Genomic DNA, 21551 nt, shown 5'->3' on the forward strand with positions numbered 1-21551 from the left:
CAGAGTGCATTAAAAAGCATCAAAACACAGCTTGTACCAAACAGGTAAGGTGCAAAGGTCTCATATTTAGCCATGAAATCTTACTAACCACTTTAATACCAGCTATCAAAGCCTGTTTATGTTGGCCAAAGTCAAGTTCCCATGCCAAACAACAATACAAAACATTAACTCTGATTCAATAAAACCTCTATAAAAGACAGTCATCATCTCAGAGGATGAAAAAAAAAAAAAAGAACGGCATTGTTGAACCTTGTAGGATATCATTGCAAGGGTGATGCAAGTTAAAACAAATCCCATCTAACAATCTTGGGTTCACTTCAGTAGGGGGCAGTATAAGACAGTTGTTTTTGTTTTTACACATAGACCACATGCTGAAGTGAACCTAATTGCAGTGCATTTGAAGATGAGGGTGGCACATTTTGGTGCGCAGTGGAAACAAAGTATATTTTTGGAGTCCTGGGCTTTCCCACAAGCCACTGCCCTGTTCCTCAGAAGTAGGTAAACTGGAACAGCTTTCCACTGTAATATAAATAGTGAATATACCCGGGTCCTGAAATATGTAGCATTATGTTCATCCTGATGACCTGATTAAATGTGATTTCTTTCATTTATCCACAAATTTAATTTAGACCAATTCTGCCATTTAAGAAAAAATATTATTATATGTAGGTTGGTGTCATTACTATTAAAACACTTGTTGCTGAAAAAGTTTCCCAGCTAGAAGAGAATCAACACAACAGTCAAGTTAATGTTTAAAATACTGTACACTGTTTGTCTGTCTATACCTCCAAAACATATTTAACTATGAGTTACATCACAATAAACACCTATAAACATATTTTAAAAACTTCTTCAGATCTATCCTGATCTTAATTGCACTGAGATAGCATTTGTCTAAAACCAGTTGAGTTTTAACAGCTCTGTCAGCCTGTTCTGTTTGGTGACTGTTGCCATCATTGCGTCGCTGCATGTTTACACCTCTTTAAGCTCTTTCCCACTTCTTTTGGCCCACATGTGACATTCATAGAAATTCAAAGCCCATGTTGTTAGTGCAAACATTTATCTGGGTCACCTTTTTGCTTCAAGCATGGGCAAAACTGTTGCTGTGACTCCAAAGTGCTTATAACACCTAATCCTGTTTTTAGGTCATCATTAATTACTATAAAAGCTTGCATGGTTTCAAGCTCAACCACATTATTGACATATAAACTTTTGGTCAGAGCCAAGAGTGCTCCCTGAGGTCCCTGTGCACTGCTATCCTGTCTGGTAACATTAAAAATAAAGATTAATTTGAAAGGTTAAAGACAAAAAAAAAACATGTTCATTTTTCTGGATTTCTTATTCAAATATTTTGATCAGCAGCTTTTATTGAATGTCTGCATAACATAGTCTGCATGTTCGCTCTCATGCTAATGCAACATTTTTAGCCTTTTCAAGCTAATTGTTATTAATTAGTGGTAGTAAAGGTAGTATCAATAATCCACACAAGTCTTGGAGTGGATGCTGTAGCATCAGCATGATGGTGTCAAGCTGGTTTGATAATTCAGACCCTTGTTTACTCAGTGTTTGTTCCGCCAGTGAAGCTATGCATGATGCTTCCTGAATAATCATTACCATCAGGACAGTGGTAATTATAGCATCAGAATGACAACACCTGTCACAGGTATGTGGTGATGCTGTCAGTTCTCTCTCTACTTTTTATGAAAAACCTCGCACACACTGTTGGGACTTTCCTTCTACTTGAGTTGTTTGTGGTTCACAGTGATGCCCCACCCAGTACTAAAATCTGATTGCAATGGTTGTCAAAGTCTCCTGACAAGGTCTCAAGCTCTGGTCAAAGCCGGAAGCGTGCGTGCACACACACACACACACACACACACACACACACTTGATAAAACACTCACAAATACTTTTAATTGCAGTTTGCCAAATGAGCCTGATAAACCTGTATAAGAGATTATTTGTGTATTATCTCTGGTAACAACTTAATGACAATTATGTAATCAGGCCTTATAGTTACACACACACAGTATTGCATTTTACTTTTTGGGGATCATGTTTCACTTTCTTGAGAACAATTTTGCAGGATCTCGTTCTGTGGGGGAAAAAGCACCTGCGCATGACTAAAGGTGGGACATCATTATATGGTGGGTGGTAAAGGGAAGGTATGGGTCTCATTGGCATGAGAGTCCATATACACAAAACACTGCAGCCCACCCCTTTCTCTCTCTCTCTCTCTCTCACACACACACACACGCACACACACACAGAGAACCCATATACTGTACTGTGTTGAAGTAGATGAGTGTGAAGCTTTCCTCCCGGCACAGTGGTGTAAAGATGACCTCAGAGCCCCAGGCTCCAGAGAGTCACCTTATACTCAGGTGTGACATTACAGCGTGAGAAAAGCATGCTGGGATAGCTCACAGGGCCATAGAGATGCAGGAGGGGAAGTAAAGTGAGACAAGACAGGAGCAGACTCAGAGTAACCTCTTGTGTTACTGTTCTGAAGTACTGAAGTAAATTCTGAGATAAAAGTGTGTTTCAACCTACAGTACAGTGCAACTGTTGGTGCTGAGTGACTCCCACTCCACTGAGCTTCTCAGCCTTCTGCAGCATTATTGTGCTTCTATCTCCCTTCTGTTATCTTACTTTGAAACCAAAGCAAAGGTGTAGATTTCCCCGTCTCACTCACAACTAGTCAAATATCGACGCTTGGTCGGTGTCCCTGGGCTTTAGTTGCCAAGGTACTAGGCACTCTTTAGCGTCTGTATAAGACAAACTGGGCGGCAGCATTTTTTGATACTCAGAACTTATGTAGTACAACGAGCGAGAAAGTCGAATGCTGGAATTAGCTAAAGAGACCAAAACTGTGTTTTCTACGAGGCTATAAACATATTTATTGCTGCGGTTAATTTTGGCATTTTCAGATTGGTGTCGAGGGATTTACTGGCTTCCTTAGCATGCCTTAAGGTCCCAAAAAGAAATACAAGAGTAGCAGAGAATTTTTATTTTGACAATATCAGAGAGATTTACACATAAATTGATGCAGAAAAGGCATGAATTGGTGCATAAAAAAATCAACAGCATGCAGAATATAAATTGTTTGATGCTAAAAATTTCCTGGCAGAGGACTCCCATTTCCCCAAAAAAACCAAAATCTGCATCCTTGGTAATTACTCTCTGGAAAAGGAAGGTGATACCATGTGTAACATCTTATACACTAAGATCTCAGTTTATTAGGAGGAGAAACAAAGGCTTATGGTGGCATAACGCCTTAATAAACTTTGTATGTTTGTGCTCTACCTATATAGCTGCATTGTCAACGTTGAACTCTCACAGCTGTGCCGATAAAGCTTGTTTGAATTCAAATCATCCCAGATAACACAGGCTCCTCTGCCAGGTGTGCTGAGATGCAGACCAGGATTTAGCTGCTACCTGGACTCTGCCTAGACCTGCACCTGTTCAATGACTGCCAGGTGACTCAGAGAGGGAGGAGGACGGAGAGAGAGGCCAAGCAAGAGAGAGAGAGAGAAGAAAGAGAGAGCCACATAGAGACAGAGAGAGAGAGATGCTGGGTGTGGTAAGATGCCTTAAGCACATTCCTTTGCGTGGCCGCACCCTGCGCTTCAGCGTCTGTATACCTGCTCGTGTTTGTTATCAGACCTTGTTCATGTAAGCAGACACTTTCTCTCCTCTGGCACTCAGACTTTTTTCATTGGATAACATTTCACACACAGTATTCTCTATTATTGCATGCATTCACAGTCTACACACACTCAGGTCTATGCAAACACTCATTTCATATCTGCCATGCTGAGAGTTGCACATTTGCATCAATGGGAAGAAAGTTAAATGGGCAAAGTGAGAGCTCAGAAATGTGGCAGTTTGAGTGTCTAGCAGCTTACCAGGACATGGCTGCATTCAAACAGGAGACACACCCATGGGAGCAGGACTGAACACACAGTCATATTCATGAGCGTGTTGCTATCGGAGGGCCATGAAACAAGGTGTGTTCTGTCTGATAGACACATTTCAGGACAAAGAACAGCCCGTATAAAGTACACACACACACACACACACACACACACACATATGCAGTATATATGTTTACCAGTATTACGCCTTGTTTAAATGTCATGGCTGCTGGTATATTTGAGTGCAAGTGAGAGACACACAGAGAGGCAGATAGAGAATCTAAAAGAGAAGTGGTGAAAGGCAAAAAAAAAAAATACAAAAACAAAGAAAGTGGATCATATACAGGGGTTAACACTAAATATGTTTTTTATATTACACAATAAATGTTAGAATTAGCTCAGCCAAGCAAAAACTTAAGAAACATATCAGTCACACTGACAAGTGTCATTGGATCTAAATAGTATCTGCACTATGACTGTGTGACCTCTCAGAACAACCAGCCTCCCAAATCCAGCCCGTACTACAGAAAGACCATCTGAGAGGTGTAGCCTGCAGCAGACTATTCATAAAAAAAGAGGAACTGTTGAAGTCTGCTGATTCAGTGTTTTGCCAAGGAAACTCATGTCACAGCAGGTGACTCATTTACACAATGTTTCAGTGGAGAAAATGGTCTCCAAAGAAACCAAATGCAACTTTTACTCAAAAGGGGACAATTATTGCAGGATAATAGCAAATGTCAATGTAGCACAGTAAAAGGAGAAGAGTCATAACTAAAAAAGTACTGTCAATTACACTGCCAAATACATCAAACATTAAAAAACACAATGTGATCTCATCCCTACTCATCATATTTTGTCGTTTGGCAGAAGCCTGTGCATAAATAAAATTATGCTACGAGGCAGCCTTTTGCATTGTATCTTAATGTAGAAGGGGTTGACTGTTAAAGTTAGGGAACAAAGTTAAATTTGTGGTTGATGTTAGTCTTGTGAAGCAACCCACGTAAGGAGTTGTTGGTTAGGTTTATGCAACAAAGTTACTTAGTTATGGTTAGAAAAATAGCGCTGTTGCTGCTAAAAACACCTGGCACAAAAGCTGCAACCAATGCTGTTGTTTGTCGGTCTTGAACACCAGTCTCTTCTGTCAAAGTCTGACATTGTGAGTCCAGACTGGCCAACATTAGCCACCATAAGCTTGTGGTCATACCAGACCAAGTGAGGCCTGGACAGCAAACCACTGAGTGTATTGAATTGACAAATGGCGCCTTTTATTTACTGAGAATTTAACTTCCCATTTATATGAGTAGGACTGTTATTGCTTCTGTCACAAATTACACAGTGCAGCTTTAAACTGGTGCCACACACATCCAATCTACCAGAGACTCAAGGGAACTTTCTTACTAGTCCATCTATATACAAGTTCAAGACCTTGACTCCCAGATGGGCCATTGGTTTTATAGGAATGACGTTTAGTTTCCCTACAGCCAGTGTTGCTACAAGTAAGATTTGTTTTGAGTAGTGAACTACAAGTAATTAAAGTATTTTGCTTGCTTGTAGTTTAACTATTCATATTTGCACAATGATTCAAGTAGGTAAATTTCTTTGTTGCCATTTTTCTGTAGTTAACTAGTAAAACTACAAAAATGTGGACCAACAAAAGTACAGAGATTTAAAATTTTTTTTATTATTATAAGTTTTGATTAACACATGATCGGAGAAGTTGTTGCATGCTATTTTAAAAGATACCTAGCTAACTGAGTAATCCTGCTTTGTGAAATATCCTTACCTGGACTCTAGTTTCTTTAGGCAGGTGTCTGAGCTGACATTGTATATAAATCCAAAGTAGGCACTTTCTCATGAATAGTGGAGTTTTTTGTTTTTGTATAACCAGTAAATAAGTACACACTTTTTGTAACACACTCAGTAATGTGGTATTTTGTTCTGGCATGCGACTTTTTTGTATTATATTTTGTTACAATTGTGTATCACATGTACATTGACAATTTCATCATTTTTACATAGCAAGGTGGTTTGAAATCCTTTTTCTAAGTAGCTTGAAGTTACCATAATATATTTTTCATTGAGTGTAACTTTGCGGTAGTTCAACCTCTTCCAATGTGAGATAACTGGTAGCTTGAAACGCTAGCTTCCCATACACTGCTAATATTTAGCAGTGGTGTAATATGACAAAGTCATAACAGGCCTACTTTATTACACTACTTATTTTTTTTACATTATCTGTACTTTATTTGAGTTTTTTATATTTCTGTCAACTTTCACTTTTAATCCACTACATTTCTAAAATAAAATATATACATTTAGTCCAATACATTTCCCCAAACATTTCCCAATAGGGAAGGAATAGAGGAAGGAAGGAGGAGGAAGAGGATGGATGGACAAATGATGGATTGGGAGTGAAGGAAAAAAATGAGTATGTTCAATAAACCTGTTAAATTGCAAAAGAAACCTTGTTGTTTTTTCCCACTGCGTCATTGTACCTTTTATTATCAAGATGCTGTATGTTACGAAGACATAAACGTCATTATTGTCAAAATTTTAACCGATTGTTTTTTTATTAGCAGGATTTATTTGAACTTTTACTTTTAATAGTTCATTTAATGTAACATTATAAAGTTACTTTTGACACTTAAGTGCAAAAAACATCACATACTTTGAGACCTTTACTCAAGTAATTTTTTAATAGGTGACTCTATCCTCTACCAAAGTCAGTTTTTGTTAATATAGCTGTACTTTTACTCAAGTATGGCTTTTAGGTACGTCATCCACTGCTGATGTTTAGGCAGTACAAAAAAGCAGCCAACATAAAGTGAAAAAATAAAATGACAACATGAAACAAGTTCAAAACAATGTAAAGATGAGAGAATCAGTGTAAATAAACAGTGAGTGCTCGAGGGGTAAAATAGTCTCTGATTTATTTGAACAACCCTGGCTCTTGGCTATTTGCCCAAATTGTCACAAAAAGGCTACAAAAAAAATCTATGCTGAAAGAGTTTGGGGTTAAGGCTTGTAGAAACTTCTGTTTCATAAGGGCTTGATAAATGCTATGGCATAAATGCCAACACTTTTGAATTACACCATTGGGAGTGAACCTCCAATGATCTTGTGTTCCCAGTGATCAACGGGTTTGGGAGGAGTCACACCGGTGGGAAAGCCCTGCCTTGCAGGATTTGCCCAGCTTCTTCCTCATTCACCGCGCTGCCCTGTGCTGTTTTAGCGGCGGTGGCTCTGGAGGTTCACACCCCGCTAAGTGAAGCGCTCAGCCCGGGCCTGGAGACTGTGTGGCCCCGCGTCGCCTATCGTCGCTGGTTGGCCGTGGAGGGTGCACACCGGGGGTTTGGGTGGAGTTGTAGCGCGATCTGAGGAATGTGACGCACCGACGGCAAAGAGACGCACGTCGGCGGATTCAGCAGGGAGAGCGATACAAAGAGAGGAGACAAGTTCTGCAGCAAAGTTGGGAGGTAAATGAAGGCCAAGTTTGCCAAGTGCTAAATGGGACAAAAGAACCAATTGTAGCTGTAGAGGGTCTATTCTGTCTGTTGTGTTCTGTCCTGTTTTGTCCCATTATGTACACTTCTATCCTGTTTCATTCCACTCCTAGTGTGGCCTGATCTACTCTATCCTGTTTTATGCTATTGTAATCGTGTCCCGCTTTGTCTTTTCTATTCTTATTTTATTGTTCTTATTGTATTCTACTTTATTCTATTCTCAATGTTTATTTAGCTCCATTCCATTGTGTTAAGTTATGCTTTGATATCTCCCAACTGCATCCTACCTATGTCTACTTTAAGGTTGCAATGGTAGGAGATTTCAGAAAATATTGCGGTTTCACAGTGTCACGGTATTACATAATTATTATTATTATCAGTGAGAATGAAACTTAAATGAATGAAAACAGAGGGTTTTTTTTTGGTTGAACAAATGTTTTATCACTAAAATTAAGACCTAAGACGAAGTACATGTAAAAAGTCAACCTTTTAAAAAATAACTAAAACAAAGGGGAGATTTTCCATCAAGTTGCTTTTCATTCATTATCATAGATAAGCAAATGTACATCGTATGATTATTGTTAACTTTTGTATCACGGTATACCTTAAAAAAGGTATATCACTGCAACCCTAGACTATTTTATTCTATTCATTACTCCATAAATGTGGGTGTAATAAAGAAAAAGTGAAATGCGGGTTGCTTTCCTCACCAGCAGCGTGAAGTTTATAGAGGATTAAGTCATCAGGTAGCTGATGTGCATTGCAAAACCTGAACAGTATTGTTATTATAGTCTAAGCACACAGACGGCTCCGCGTTGGCTGGCACTGACAAACTGTGCTGCTCTTTCTGCAGTCCTTTGAAGACATTCAAGACAGAGAAAAACTGCTACTTTTTTGTCAGTGCGTTCTTTTGTCTGTGCTGTATTGTAAAGAGCTGGGGGCGATAAATAATGCTTGAAAAGGGCAGAGACACTTTTACAACCACGTCTAATGCATTGGTTGCACAATGTTATGTATGGATTGCTGGTCATATCAATAGGTTGACTTGACATCCCTCTAATTTAAAGATAATTGGTGAGATAACACAAGGCCATTGTGCTCTAATCGCACAGCCTTGTGTGTTGAGCATGAGAAAGACAACCTCCACATGTTGTTTCCTGCAGACTTTGATCTACAGGCTCTCATAGTATCTATATCGACACACACAGATCAATTTTTCTTGCAGTTTTGATCCAAACAAGGGATGTATTGATTCAAAGTTAACCTTTTTTTTACAGGCTTTCCCTCAATTCATTCAAAGTGACTCACTGGATCGGAATAATCCAACATGTGTTTATAATTTGAGGGAAAAAAGTTTGTGGTGCCAGCTTTTTTTTTGTGGCGCGTCTTTGCATGTGTGCTTCTTATTATAGATTCATCTTGTCACACTAGCAATATGGCCTGGGCTGCTTCCCATTCATAGCTTTGTTTGCATTGTATGTGTTACAAGGGTGTCATTGTCTGTGGCTGTAATTCACGTATGCGCAATATCGTGCTTCAGGGGGAGAGAGGGAGCAAAGCAGAAGCATTTTTTCGGCTTTTATCGTTTGGTTTTCCACTCAAGATGACCGCAGACATTAAGGCAGTTGGAACAGATGACGAGAACCTCAGTGGACCTGTTTTTCAAGCAGTGCTGCTTCGTAAAGCAAAAAATACAAAAAGGGAGGATAGTTGCCACAGTTTGTCCTCACTTACAGTATACATTCACATGACCTTGAGTTGTCTTTTGTGTGGCATTCGACAGTTGTGCTTAGGTGTGATGATATACAGATAGACTAGCGCCGCTCTCTTTGCTCTTATCTACGTTTGTGGTGTGCTGAAAGTGGCATTGAAACGTCCTGACAGGAGCATCAGGAGATTACTGGCTCATCCCTCCAAACCTGTTTTCAGGTATTGTATTCTCACACCATTCACACCGAATTATCACACAAAATGAACCGACCCAAGAGGAATGCAATTATAGTGTTTGCTTAGAAAGGAGTGTTCAGATGCATATGTGTGTGTGAGACGAGAGAAAACAGAGAATATTATTTTGGATTGTGCTTAACAGTTATTGTCTCCCCAGGCTTGTTTCTCTGGTTCACATGTTGAGACAGATAAAAAAATGTTCCTCCCTCAGCTCTTTGCGTACTCTTTCTCTCCCTCTTCTCGTGGCAGGAATGCTGAGAATGAGCCATTTACACGCTTAGTGAGCAAACATTGGGCACATCTGAATATTGGGTCTATCAGCCTTGAGGAGCTGCACTCGTTTCCTGCCTGCCTTCCCTGTGGTGGTTTAGTGTTTCAACCTGGCTTTGTTAGTGGTGCATTTAAGGCAGGCTCGTCCTCGTGTGGGCAACGGAAAGTTTAAAACTAAGGGAGGAACTGAGAGAGAGATAGATCCTAATCATCTGTCACTATCTAGAGTTTGATTATTCTTACTGCAGTTGCTATAACAACAAACAAAGCAGCACTATTTGTTTGAATATCCTACCCTTCATGCAGGTGAGGTGGAGAAAGTGTGCCATGCTTCCCGTGTTATGCTTCTGTTGCCTCAGTCTGCAGTGACCCAGAGGTCACCAGGGTGAAAAAGAAACCCCTGTGCTCACTTTAGTGCTACTGTGCTCGAGTCACCCACTAAGCTCATGTTTACCTCAGGGACAATTTGCACAAGTTCCCTGTGTTCCTCTGAGGTGGAGTATTGCAACGGTCAACAATTTCACTAATTGATTTTGCTGAAAAAAATGCCGAACATAATCTACTTCCATCTCTCTAGTTGCGAGACTTCGTCAAAGGTGCGGAGGAGCCAGATGTGTGGACTCAAGTCACATGACTTGGACTTGAGTCAAAAATTAATGACTTTAGACTTGACAAAATGAAGAAAAGACTTGTAACTAGGGCTGGGTATTTAACAATATAATATTGATATCGTGATATGGCAGTAGTTATCATCTTAGCTTTTGGATATCATAATATCGAGTGTTTTCCTTTATCTGGTTTTTCTTGGCTGCATTACAGTAAAGTGAACTTACCATACTGTTCTAGCCGTTACATTTTTTGTCTTTACCCACTTAGTCATTACATCCACCATACTCATAATCATTTTTCAAAAATAACATTGCATAAATATTTTGTCAAAGCAACAATAGTCAACCCTACAATATCATCACTATGTTTATATCGACGTGTTTGGTCAAGCGTATCTGATATTTTATTTTCTCCATATTGCTCAGCCCTACTGACTTCACTTGGACTTGAACTGTTTGACTCTAAAACAAAGTATGTCATTACAAAAGTATGTCATTTAACGTGTACCAAGAATCAGTTCCCTTTTTGAATCAGCTAACATTAATGCTATTAATTTCCAGTAAGTCTATCTGAGGTCACTGAGCACCACTTTGAAAAAAATATGCCAAAATAATTTTGTTTACGTACAAAAACTACTCAGTCAACAAAAGCTGAATGACAGTATGCAGAATGTGGGGGTTGAAAATGACAGGCAGAGATGCAAGAACGTCCAAAAAAATATTGTTTAACAATTAAACTAAAAAAAAAAAAAGCATTTGTGCTTTTTGTAAATTTAATTGATAATTCATATATTGTTAAACTCACATTACATTTGGTAAAGAGCAAATTATGACTTTGTTTAGGACTTGAAACTCAAAGTTTAGGACTTGGGACTTCTTTGTCTTTACTCTGGACTTAAGAGTAAAGGCTTAAGACCTAGATGTGACTTGTAAAACAGTGAGTTGGTCCATCCTCTGGTTGCAGCACTCTTTTTTTGTAACAGACAAAGACAATACCAGCAGTACTATTTCACAATCCAAGAGGCACATGCAGTGTTTTTTTTTTTGGTGGTTGTTGTGTTGCCAGACATGCCAGATGACGTCTCTGAGGTTAAAACATTATGACGAGCACAGACAGGTGCACATCTCTCAGTTTATGGCTGTTATCACAAGTCTTCAGGTATGCACATAACTGCTGTGTCAGCACTATTCACTTGTATACAGATCAAGCCCCGGGCTGCTAGATTTATTCAAATAAAGAACAAAACACTTAAAAGAGGTTCTGATTCTTCCATTTTATAAGGTTGGCAGCAGTTAAGTTATTCCATGAAAGCAGTATGTGCGGCAGACATGCCTCCCTGCCCAGTATGGAACTTTTAAATGGGAACAGCGCACCACAAAAGCCCAATTTCTATGGCTCAAGAGAAATAAGGAAACAGGATGTCAGCCATTTTGCCAGCAGATGAATCACCACAGAGCAGTATGTTGCAAGTTATCCTCAGGCTAGGCTAGGCTACCCAGTGACTCACCAGGCCTCTGAGTAAACCGGCTTCTCCCACTGATTGCAGCTTTGACCTTAGGGCCGTTTGCTATCACCACCGATCTCTAAGTGTTCATGGAAGTTTACAGAAAACACGTCACACTCCCCTTAAATGTAGGCACAACCTTACAAAACACCTCCACACCCTCCCACTCAGACCCCAGGTTATTCACACACCCTTATAATGTACCCTGACTGTCGATCAACCACAGTTCCTACAACTGACTGTTTCCCTGGTGATACATACACACAGTCAAAAACATTTCCTGTCTTGACCAAATGCTGCAAACACTCATATATTCCTGAGAGTTTAACCAGCTTACTTTGGATACTGGAATTGTTTAGTGGTTGTTAACCCAGATCTCCACCATCAGATGGCCCGTCCAGTATGCAGCTGTCAGGAGGGCCACATTAAATATCAATGAGAGGCTGTCCTGGCTGGCTCAGCTGATGGTGCATAACACATGACTGTGGTCTGGGTGGGAATCCAGCCTGGGACCTCTGTCTTTGGTCATCTACTTAATCTTTTTAAAGTAGATAAACTAAACCAGTGCTGTCTTGATATTGGGATGTCTATCTATGACACGATACCTTGAAAATATTTATAATTAATGCCATATTTGAAGTTACAGGGAAAAATTGAAATTGAGGGCATACAATTTAATGTTTAATTAAAAGATTAATATAACAAGGCTGCAACATGACAATGACTATTTTACTTAGTCAGTAGCAGAGAACAGCAGAATGACTATAGCAAATTTAAGAATATGAGAGAGTAATAAAGTGTAGCTTATACCAGTGTATCAATACTGCAGAAAATTAGTAGTGAAAATGCTCAAAACAATGGTAAGCTTTTGCTCAGATCAGATATCTGTACTTTACTCCAGTGTGGCTTTCAGGTACTTCATCCACCATTGTTGGTTGGATAAAACAAGCTATTTGATGGCCAAATGATTAATTGACTGATCATACAAAATAATCTGCAAATAAATCAATAATGAGAACAATCATTAGCTGCAGCCTAATTATGTCCTCCTTCCTTGTTGTGCTTTGTTGTCATGAAGTTTCCGTTTTCTGGTTTAGTTGTCTTTGCCTTCCATCGATCTTGTTTTTTAATGGTAGCTTATTGTCTCTATCTCATATAAGAAATCAGTTTATCAATATTCATCTTTACCAGTGGATCTGAAAGTGAATTTGTAACCCTTTTTCTCATTTAAACAATTGCACATTCACAAACTGTTATGTCACAACGCCCTTTCATTGCCTCCAATTAAGTTTGGGTAGGTTCAAGTCGTGGCATTGCTAATAGTGTACTCATCAGGCTCTCCTAAATCAATTTATGCGCTTTGACTGATATACAGATTTTTCAGGATGAGGTTTGAGGAATTATTTGAAGCATGACACACTAGCATAAAAAAAGAGCAGAGATATGAGAGAACCTGTCTATACAACTCTAAATGCCTCTCCCACCTCTCCCTTATGACTCCCTTTTTTTAACTTGATTTTCTTCTCTCTGACTCCCATTGTACTAACCATATCCTGTTATTTTTCTTTGTTGTTAACTTTTACGTGCACTTTTCTCACAAGTCAGATTGAATTTTAGTTAATCATTGGTGCTATTGCATGCAGGGTATTTTGTTATTGAATATGAACCTGACATTACATTAAACAGGCAATGAAGCAGAGTGCAAAAAAACAGCAAAGTCACAGAATCCAACTATAACATATGAGTCTACAGTCAATAGAATACAGAAAATGCCCCAAATATGATTTGGGGTTAGATATTTTGTCATTGTATTGCTCTGTATTATTGTCATCCAGTCAAATATTATATAATATTTACTGATATTTTTAACTACTATCTAACTACCTATTGATATGTTATAACTACTATATTGATATGTTTTAATTTTTTTTGTTGTATTTTTCTTGTTGGAAATAAAGACATCAATCAATCAATATTACACAAGTTTTCAACTGTTGTCTAAAGTTTAGTGAAAGTGCCACACCTGTTTTGTATTGGTATCGCAATTATAATTATACAAATACAAAATAGTATAATAATAAGTTATGTTAATAATATAAACAAACAATCAACCTCAACTTAATCATCAAAGCCCCACTGAAGCCATTGGCTAATCCACATAGGAGATGACAGAAAAATCTGACATATAAAAATGCCAAATTAAACTGGATTGGGGGGTTTAATGAATTATAGATATACCTGCACCTATCTCCTCTCAGTAATTTGCCTTGTAAACGTGGCCCCCAGCTGGGAAAAATACTTCTATGGAGATCTGTCATAACTGTCAGTTTCTGTTGGAGTATTACCATACGGTATTGTGTGAGGGTGAGGATGTGTAAATATGAAAGGTGTAATTGTTAAACTTACTGCAAAGGCTTTTGACTCAGCAACAATCAACTCTTTGTGTAAGTGGTTATCGGTAATCTGTCTTTTCGTGTATCCTGACGCAAAGTATTTTCTTTCACCCAACTGAGGAATATTTAGTTCATCTATGAGTATTGTATATCACAGATAGAGGAGTGGTATGTTATCTAGATAGAACTACAAAAGAAATGTGACTGAACAGAATTTGTTTTTCATACCTGTTTGCTCTGAGATTCTTCATGTACTGATCTTCTCTTTCTCTCTGACATTTCCGCACAGGTTAAAATTCCTTCTACTTTACCTCGCCTCACCCTAGCCCTGACCTTTGACCCCTCACCTCTCTCCAACCATGCCAAACCGCTCACAGAGTTCATCGATTGGTGATAACCCCCTCGACCCCAACTACCTGCCCCCACATTACCGGGAGGAGTACCGTCTAGCTATTGATGCTCTGATAGAAAATGACATCCAGGTAACACTGCAGTTCTCTACTTTTGTGTTTTTACAAATGAATGTTTGAATGAATGTTTATTTAAAGTACTCCAAAAAGACGTATATATGGCTTTAAGATGTAATTTGGATATTTTCTGTCACCTCAGGGCTACAATGAGTTCCTCCAGACTGCAGAGGTGGTTGGTTTCCTGGCACAGCCAGAAATTGAGTTCATCAAGTCCACTATTCAGATACCCAACCCGACCTCCAGCTTCCCAGAGCTGACGTATCATGAGGCAGGTCAGGAGGCTGATGGCTCCTCAGACACCTACTGGCCGATACAGTCTGACCTGGCAGCACCAGGACTGGACCTGGGCTGGCCGCTGCCACAGCAAAGCTTCATGGGGCCCACAGAGGTCACCACACTAGTCAACCCCTCTGACCCAGACATGCCAAGCATCAAGGAGCAGGCCAGGAGACTCATCAAGAATGCACGCCAAGTAAGCAAATAGGGAGGGATAAGAATCAGAGGGAATTAAACTTGATTATCCTGTTTGTTTTGAGCAGGCATTTCTGAGGAAACGTGGCATTTGAAGAGCAGATCAAAGCATTCCACATTCATAAACTTAAGTGTCTACAAGAACAAATGTCTTTGTTTCTATGCATATATGCTTATTTTTATAATCTAAAAGTGGATGGGTTGGAAACACCAGTATTAAATTAACACAGTATTTCTTACTAATGAGTATCCTCTTTCTGTCCTATCAGTACGTATTGTACAAATTAAACATTATCTCTTCAAAAAAAGAAAAGGGCTGATAAAGGGCTGACAGTGACTAGTGTATGTGTAGGTTATGCCAACTCATTGTGAGTTAAATCTTACTTTTTATCTGTCACTGCCAACTTTACTGCCCCTCCCTTTCAGATGAAAAAAAAACTGAAAAAGATAAAGAAAAACTGACTGGCTTAAATTCAAAATATGATTAGAACAAAGAGTAGATGCAAGTTTGCCAAATGTCACAAGCGCTCAAACCTGTTGGTGTGGAGGGCCGTGTTGTTGTCTGTCCTGCATTTCTGTCTTTAATTTACAAGCATGCCTCTGTGTCAGGCATAAAAGTTTTTCAACACGTACATAGAAGACTGACAGGTTCTAAGACGGTGTCACTAACCTTTCTATACCATGTTTGTACTGTAAATAAGTACGGATTACCCTACATTGCATTGCTGATCCACTGAGTGTAGTTACATGGACATTATTTCTGTGTTATTGGGTCGAGAAGTGTTATTGTATAAAGTGCATGTATTCATTGTAAGACCTGAAATAAGCTTGGTATTTTTTGTGACTCAATGCAATTGAGAAAGGAATAAGTCTTCATTTCCCTTTAGCTGTGTGATATTATTACTTAACTGCAGTGCGTGTGTACAATATCTGCAATATTTGAATGCAGTACTTAATTAATCATAGTATTTATACTAAATAAATAAGTCTCAACTTACTACTTAACTTTAACACTTCCAGGAGAGATAACTATGGTATCCAATCAAAAAAACATAAACATATACGAGGTAGGTACAGCCCTTTGTGGAGACCAGCATGTTCTATGCATTATCTCCTATTGCTGATAAACACAATGAACAGCTGCTAAAGGTCCTTCAAATTATGTAAATGTTCAGAAGCTGGAATTCTAAATCCACTTTTCAGTTACCCAACAGAGACAATACTACGTAATAATAATAAAACTAGACTGACACCCCTTTTCCAATGGACAAGCAACCCACTAACATCTGGCTTATGTATTTATTGGAAAAGGCTAAAATAAGCATTAACTCTTGGGAAAATTGACTCTGTAGTAGTTGCAGGTATTTAGAGCTAGAGCTACTATCGACAGTGATGGAAATATGGCACAGTATGTTGTAGCGGTACTCCGGCACAAAATACCCTCTGAATGTCAAAATTCTGCCAATGCAGCACCCAAACTACGTTTAAAATTTAGCTTGCTTAAAATTTGAGAAGAGGATTGAGGAACATTTTCACTGGCCTCTATGCTGCCTTCAACTGTTTACTAACCCTGTCTTCCTGCCTGTGACGTTGAATGTGACACACCTGATAAAAAAATAATAAAAATAAAAACAATTAAAAAACCAAACAAACAGAAAAGCATAATCGTGAAATGCAGAGCCTGTTACACTGCTCTGGTCTACTGGCAGTGTGACAACAGTCATTCATTTATTTTTAACAGGTTTTTAAAAAACCTGCATACACACACTATTTTGGTGGGAAAAGGGTATCACAAAGACTTTATTATACTGACCAAACATTGACAGGTTTTCTTGTGTTTGGTCGTCTGCCTCAGGTTATTGCCTTGGTGATGGATACGTTCACAGATGTTGACATTTTTGCGGACCTCTTGGATGCAGCAGCACGCCATGTTCCTGTTTACATTCTACTGGATGAGCAAGAAGCCCATCACTTTGTCTCTATGGTCTTTAACTGCAAAGTCAATTTGGACCTACATCCTGTAAGTTTGCCAGTTCATTAAATTTTCTCAAAAACTGTTGGCTATCCATTGGCATGTATAGTTTTATTTGCTTATTTCTAACAATTAATTACCACTAAGGTTTGCAGGTCTCAATAACATGATGAAAATTGGTTTCACAGATGGTGCGTGTAAGGACTGTGGCAGGAATAACCTATTATTCCCGGACAGGGAAGTCATTTAAGGGGCAAGTGAAAGATCGTTTCTTACTGGCTGATTGCAGAGCTGTACTCAGTGGCAACTACAGGTGAGTCATTCAATTGGATCTCTTATGTGCTCATGAAATTCTACAGACTCTTTTGCAAGTCATACTATATATAAAGTACTTAAATTGCCTGCACTGTTCCTTTTTGTTTTCTTTTAGTTTTATGTGGTCCTATGAGAAGATCCACCGCTGCATCGCCCACCTCTTCCTTGGGGAGTTGGTTGCCACCTTTGATGAAGAGTTTCGCATTCTCTTTGCTCAGTCAGAACCTCTAGTCATTGACGCAACAGATGGAGCACTTGCTCTCCCTGACACCAGCACTTTTTTGGGCAAACAGTTTGGTTTGAAGAGGACACAATCTTTGCGTAACCCCGTAAGTTACCGAAGACAGACTGAGCTTCCCTCTGCCTTCCCCTATGGAGACTCTGATCGTAACCTTGGACTTCCTTTCCGGAGGAACGATCTATTTCGTCACACCATTGAACCTGGGGCAGGAATAATGATTGGAAAGTATTCCCAGCAGCAGTTTCGTTTGCAGCAGTCTTTCATGGAGCAGGGAAGGTCCATAGTGTCCAGACAAATGGAGTTGAGTTCCACTGCTTTCAAGAGGCACAGCTATGCAGAGGGAACCCAGGAAAACTACACATCTTCCAGGCAATACATGAAGCACAGAGTCATGAATAATCTGGATGAGACAGACTTCCACAGGTAGTTAACCCCTTAATACCTACAGCTGTTTCAAATTTTATCTATTAATGTATGTGACTACATTTCTTTACACATGACCACAAATCATCTGATCTAATCACAATCAACTAACTATTGACTACCATATTTTCTTTACAGGGAGCACACACAAAGTAGCCATTACTTAACCGAGGGGCCTGGGCCAGGTTCAGGTCACGGACACTACGACAGGCTTCGAGGTCGTCGCCCACAACTCTCAATCGACCAGTACTCAGATTCAAGTTTTCGCTCAGATCTGGAGGCTCCACATGGAAACTATGGCCGAGACTACTTTTCATCTGAGGACTTGAGAGCACCTGAGGGGCACCATGCACCTCCATTAGCTGGGAGGTACGGAGGAGGTTCGGCCAATAAAAGGCCAACCATAGGTCAGGCGTATGCCTGCCAGAGCTCACCCACGCAGCCCCACCCACCAGAGAAGAAACCGTTTGGCAAACAATCTCATCACGACCAGGAGGAAGATGATGATGTAAGGCAAGGCCTGAGGAGCTGGAGAATCCACTCTTATCTTAGCACTTATGAGGATGGTGCAGAAGAAGGTCTGAGTCAGCCTATGGGGCCTGATGCATTTGAAGATCCTCCATCATCTCAGCAGCCAGCTGCCAATGAAAATTCAGCTCCTCGCTTTGGAACGAAGGAGACACTGAATGTTCCCCCCAAACCAAGACCTGATATCTTGAGACCACGCTATGGAAAGCCCACCTTACCTGAGAGCAACAGTAAAGACTCTGCCCCAACAACAGCAACCAAGGATCTGCGTCCCTCAGTCAGTGACTTAAAGTCATTTACACTTGACAAGAAAGGGAGAGACGCTGAGAAGGAAAGGGAGCAAGAAACAGAGAGGGGTGCAGCAAGAGAAGTGGGTGTGGATGTGGAGGTGAAAGAGACTTCAGATCTTTTCCTGTCCAAACATGAATCATTCCGCACACGTGTTAACCCACTCCTTCAACGTAGCTCTCGTCTGCGTTCCTCACTCATATTCTCATCTTCCAAGGCAGAGATCCACAGTGGTAGCCTCGGCCTAAAACCAGCCACTGAGATAGATGAGGAGTTAGACTCAGTACGTTCTTCCTCAATTGTGGCCCAGATCCTAGAGAAGAGGAGGTCATTGACTCGTGAGCCTTTTGAGTGGAGAAAGAAGGCTGAGGAAAAAGATAAGGAGAAAGAAAAAGAAGTGGAGTTAGAAAGGGAGAAGGATAAAGAAAAGGAGGCGAGAGAAAGGGCAGAGAAAGAAAGGACAGAGAAAGAAAGAGAGGAGAAAGAAAGGGCAGAAAAAGAAAGGAAGGAGAGAGAAAAAGAGAAAGCTCGACAGCAAGAGGAAAATGAGATTCGTTTGAAGAATGAGACTAAAGCAAAAGTGGAACCTGAGAAACCCTACAAAGAAGTGAGGATGACACCAAATGTTGAGAAATCTGAAGCCACAACATCATTGAACATGAATGACCCAGCCAGTCGACTGCAATATTTCAAAGACCTGGCTGCCAAGAGAAAAGCCTCAAAAATGGAGACAGAGTCAGCGCTAAAAGTCCCAGAGCCTGCTGAAAAAAAGCCAGATCTTTCTGAAAAGCCTCCCCTGAGGACTACAGTTACTCCAAAGATCCCAACTGTATCTGTTACCTCAGCAGAAGTTGAACCAAAGAAGTCAGACATATCTGCAAAACTGGCGGAGCTCAGTCGTAGATCTTCATTTAGTTCATCGAAACCACCCATGGTTGCAACCAGGCCTGTTGCGAGCCACCTGAAGCCTTCGGAGACAACTCAATCGCAGAAAGAGGAAAATGCATCAGAGGGTCAAAAGAGGGATATATTCAAGTCTCTAAAACCCCTTCCTTCACCTAAGATTTTCAAGAAGGATCCGCTGAAACTCAAAGGACTAAATCCACGTCGCATCTCCTGTGGTGAAGAGATTCTGACCACAGATGCCACAGATGCAGAGAAGAGTGAATTGAAAAAGAGTCGCTCTCATAGTTCTTCAACTCTGCCACGTGATGAGTCCAAGGAAGGACTGCAAAGAGTTACGGGATCTAATACATCCATCAACACACTTGGAGAGGGAAAGGGTGAGGGTAAGACACTCGACTTCTTGAAGAAGCAGACTCAGAGGCTAAAGGGATTCCTGGGACCCAAGGATAAAGAAAAGAAATCATCAGGAGATGAAAAGAGCATGAGCACGGTCAGAGAGATCACAGAAGACTCAAGCAAAAAACAAAGTTCATTAGCTAAAGATAAGGGATCTACCTCTACTGACCAAACTACAGCTAATCACAAGACATCAACCGTCTCATCAGGCCCATCTCGATACCAGGCCCCAGGCAGCTCTGTTCTTTTCAGCAGCAACCTACGAGATGACACCAAAGTCATTCTAGAGCAGATCTCGGCCAACAGCCAGAAGAATCGACAGGAGCGAGAAGAAACAGGAGGGGACAGAGATAGTGACGGTGGGGAGAAGGGGCTGGAGAGACAAAACTCCTTAAAAAAGAGTCGATTTCTGCGACCGCCGGGCAACATCCAGGAGCGTGAGGGATTGCTGAAGAGGATAGAGAGTTTGAGGAAGGAGAAGAAGGTCTACAGCCGCTTTGAGGTAGTCTATCACTGTAAGGAAGATATTTGCAGCGTGGATGGGAAAGAGATATAAAAAAAAAAAAGCAACACTAGGTGTAAATAACTAAAGTAGTAAAGACATACATTAGTGGAATCAGGGGTTCAGATCATGTTACAAGAGGCCAGCTGTTTAAAATGTGATGTATGAAAAATCAGATGCAGCAGTATACCATGTAAATAGTATGCTTTAAAATTCTAAAAGTAAAATGTGAAAGAGATTTTTTAACAGTTTATTAAGCAAGTTTAGAAATGGAAAGTCGTTTAAATGTACATAAACAATCATGTGTTCCGGTTTTTAAATGACATTTTTGTACTTGTTCTACATAATTATGTTTTTTGTATAACTGAAACTATTTTTTTGTCAAAACAAAAGTATATGTCTGCTTTTAAAATGTGGACAAGTTGACATTCATTACTTCATATACTAGAAGCCGAGGACAAGTTTAGAATTTTTTATCGATTATTATTTTACTGGAAATACTACTGAATTCATTAAATTTTACCTTTACTGGTGTACTGATTAAATTTAGGTGTCTCTAAGATAAGCAGAACATACGTGAGTCCCTTATAATAACAGTAGAAAGGAGAAGGAGGGAGAGACAGAGTAAAATGGGTGGGAGTTCATACACTGTTGCATTCACTGTTATCCCTGTTGTTCTATTAACAGATGGGGAATAGCCTGGGATAACGAAAGATGGAGGAGCCGCCTTTTATTTGGAGTCTATTTATGCAAGATGATCAAAAAGACCCATTGAGCATATGTGCCAACGACACTGTCAAAGTACCTCTGTGGCTCAACACTACAGCCTTTCCTGGATTTTCACTCAAAGTAATAAAACTTGAAAAGACAATATATACAAATGTTGAAAAAAAACT

At 39.9% G+C, this 21551-nt stretch overlaps 1 protein-coding gene across 1 annotated transcript; it reads left to right on the top strand.

The window, feature by feature from the left end:
• Positions 1-7093: 7093 nt before the first annotated feature.
• On the top strand, positions 7094-21331 carry fam83hb (family with sequence similarity 83 member Hb). Its single transcript, XM_042506054.1, has 7 exons — positions 7094-7393; positions 14433-14625; positions 14753-15085; positions 16940-17104; positions 17245-17369; positions 17487-18035; positions 18174-21331. The coding sequence occupies exons 2-7, from the start codon at positions 14503-14505 to the stop codon at positions 20707-20709; spliced, it is 3831 nt and encodes a 1276-aa protein (XP_042361988.1). The 5' UTR covers positions 7094-7393; positions 14433-14502; the 3' UTR covers positions 20710-21331.
• Positions 21332-21551: the final 220 nt, after the last annotated feature.

The sequence above is a fragment of the Plectropomus leopardus genome, chromosome 18 (genome assembly GCF_008729295.1).
Source record: "Plectropomus leopardus isolate mb chromosome 18, YSFRI_Pleo_2.0, whole genome shotgun sequence".
NCBI lineage: Eukaryota > Metazoa > Chordata > Actinopteri > Perciformes > Serranidae > Plectropomus > Plectropomus leopardus.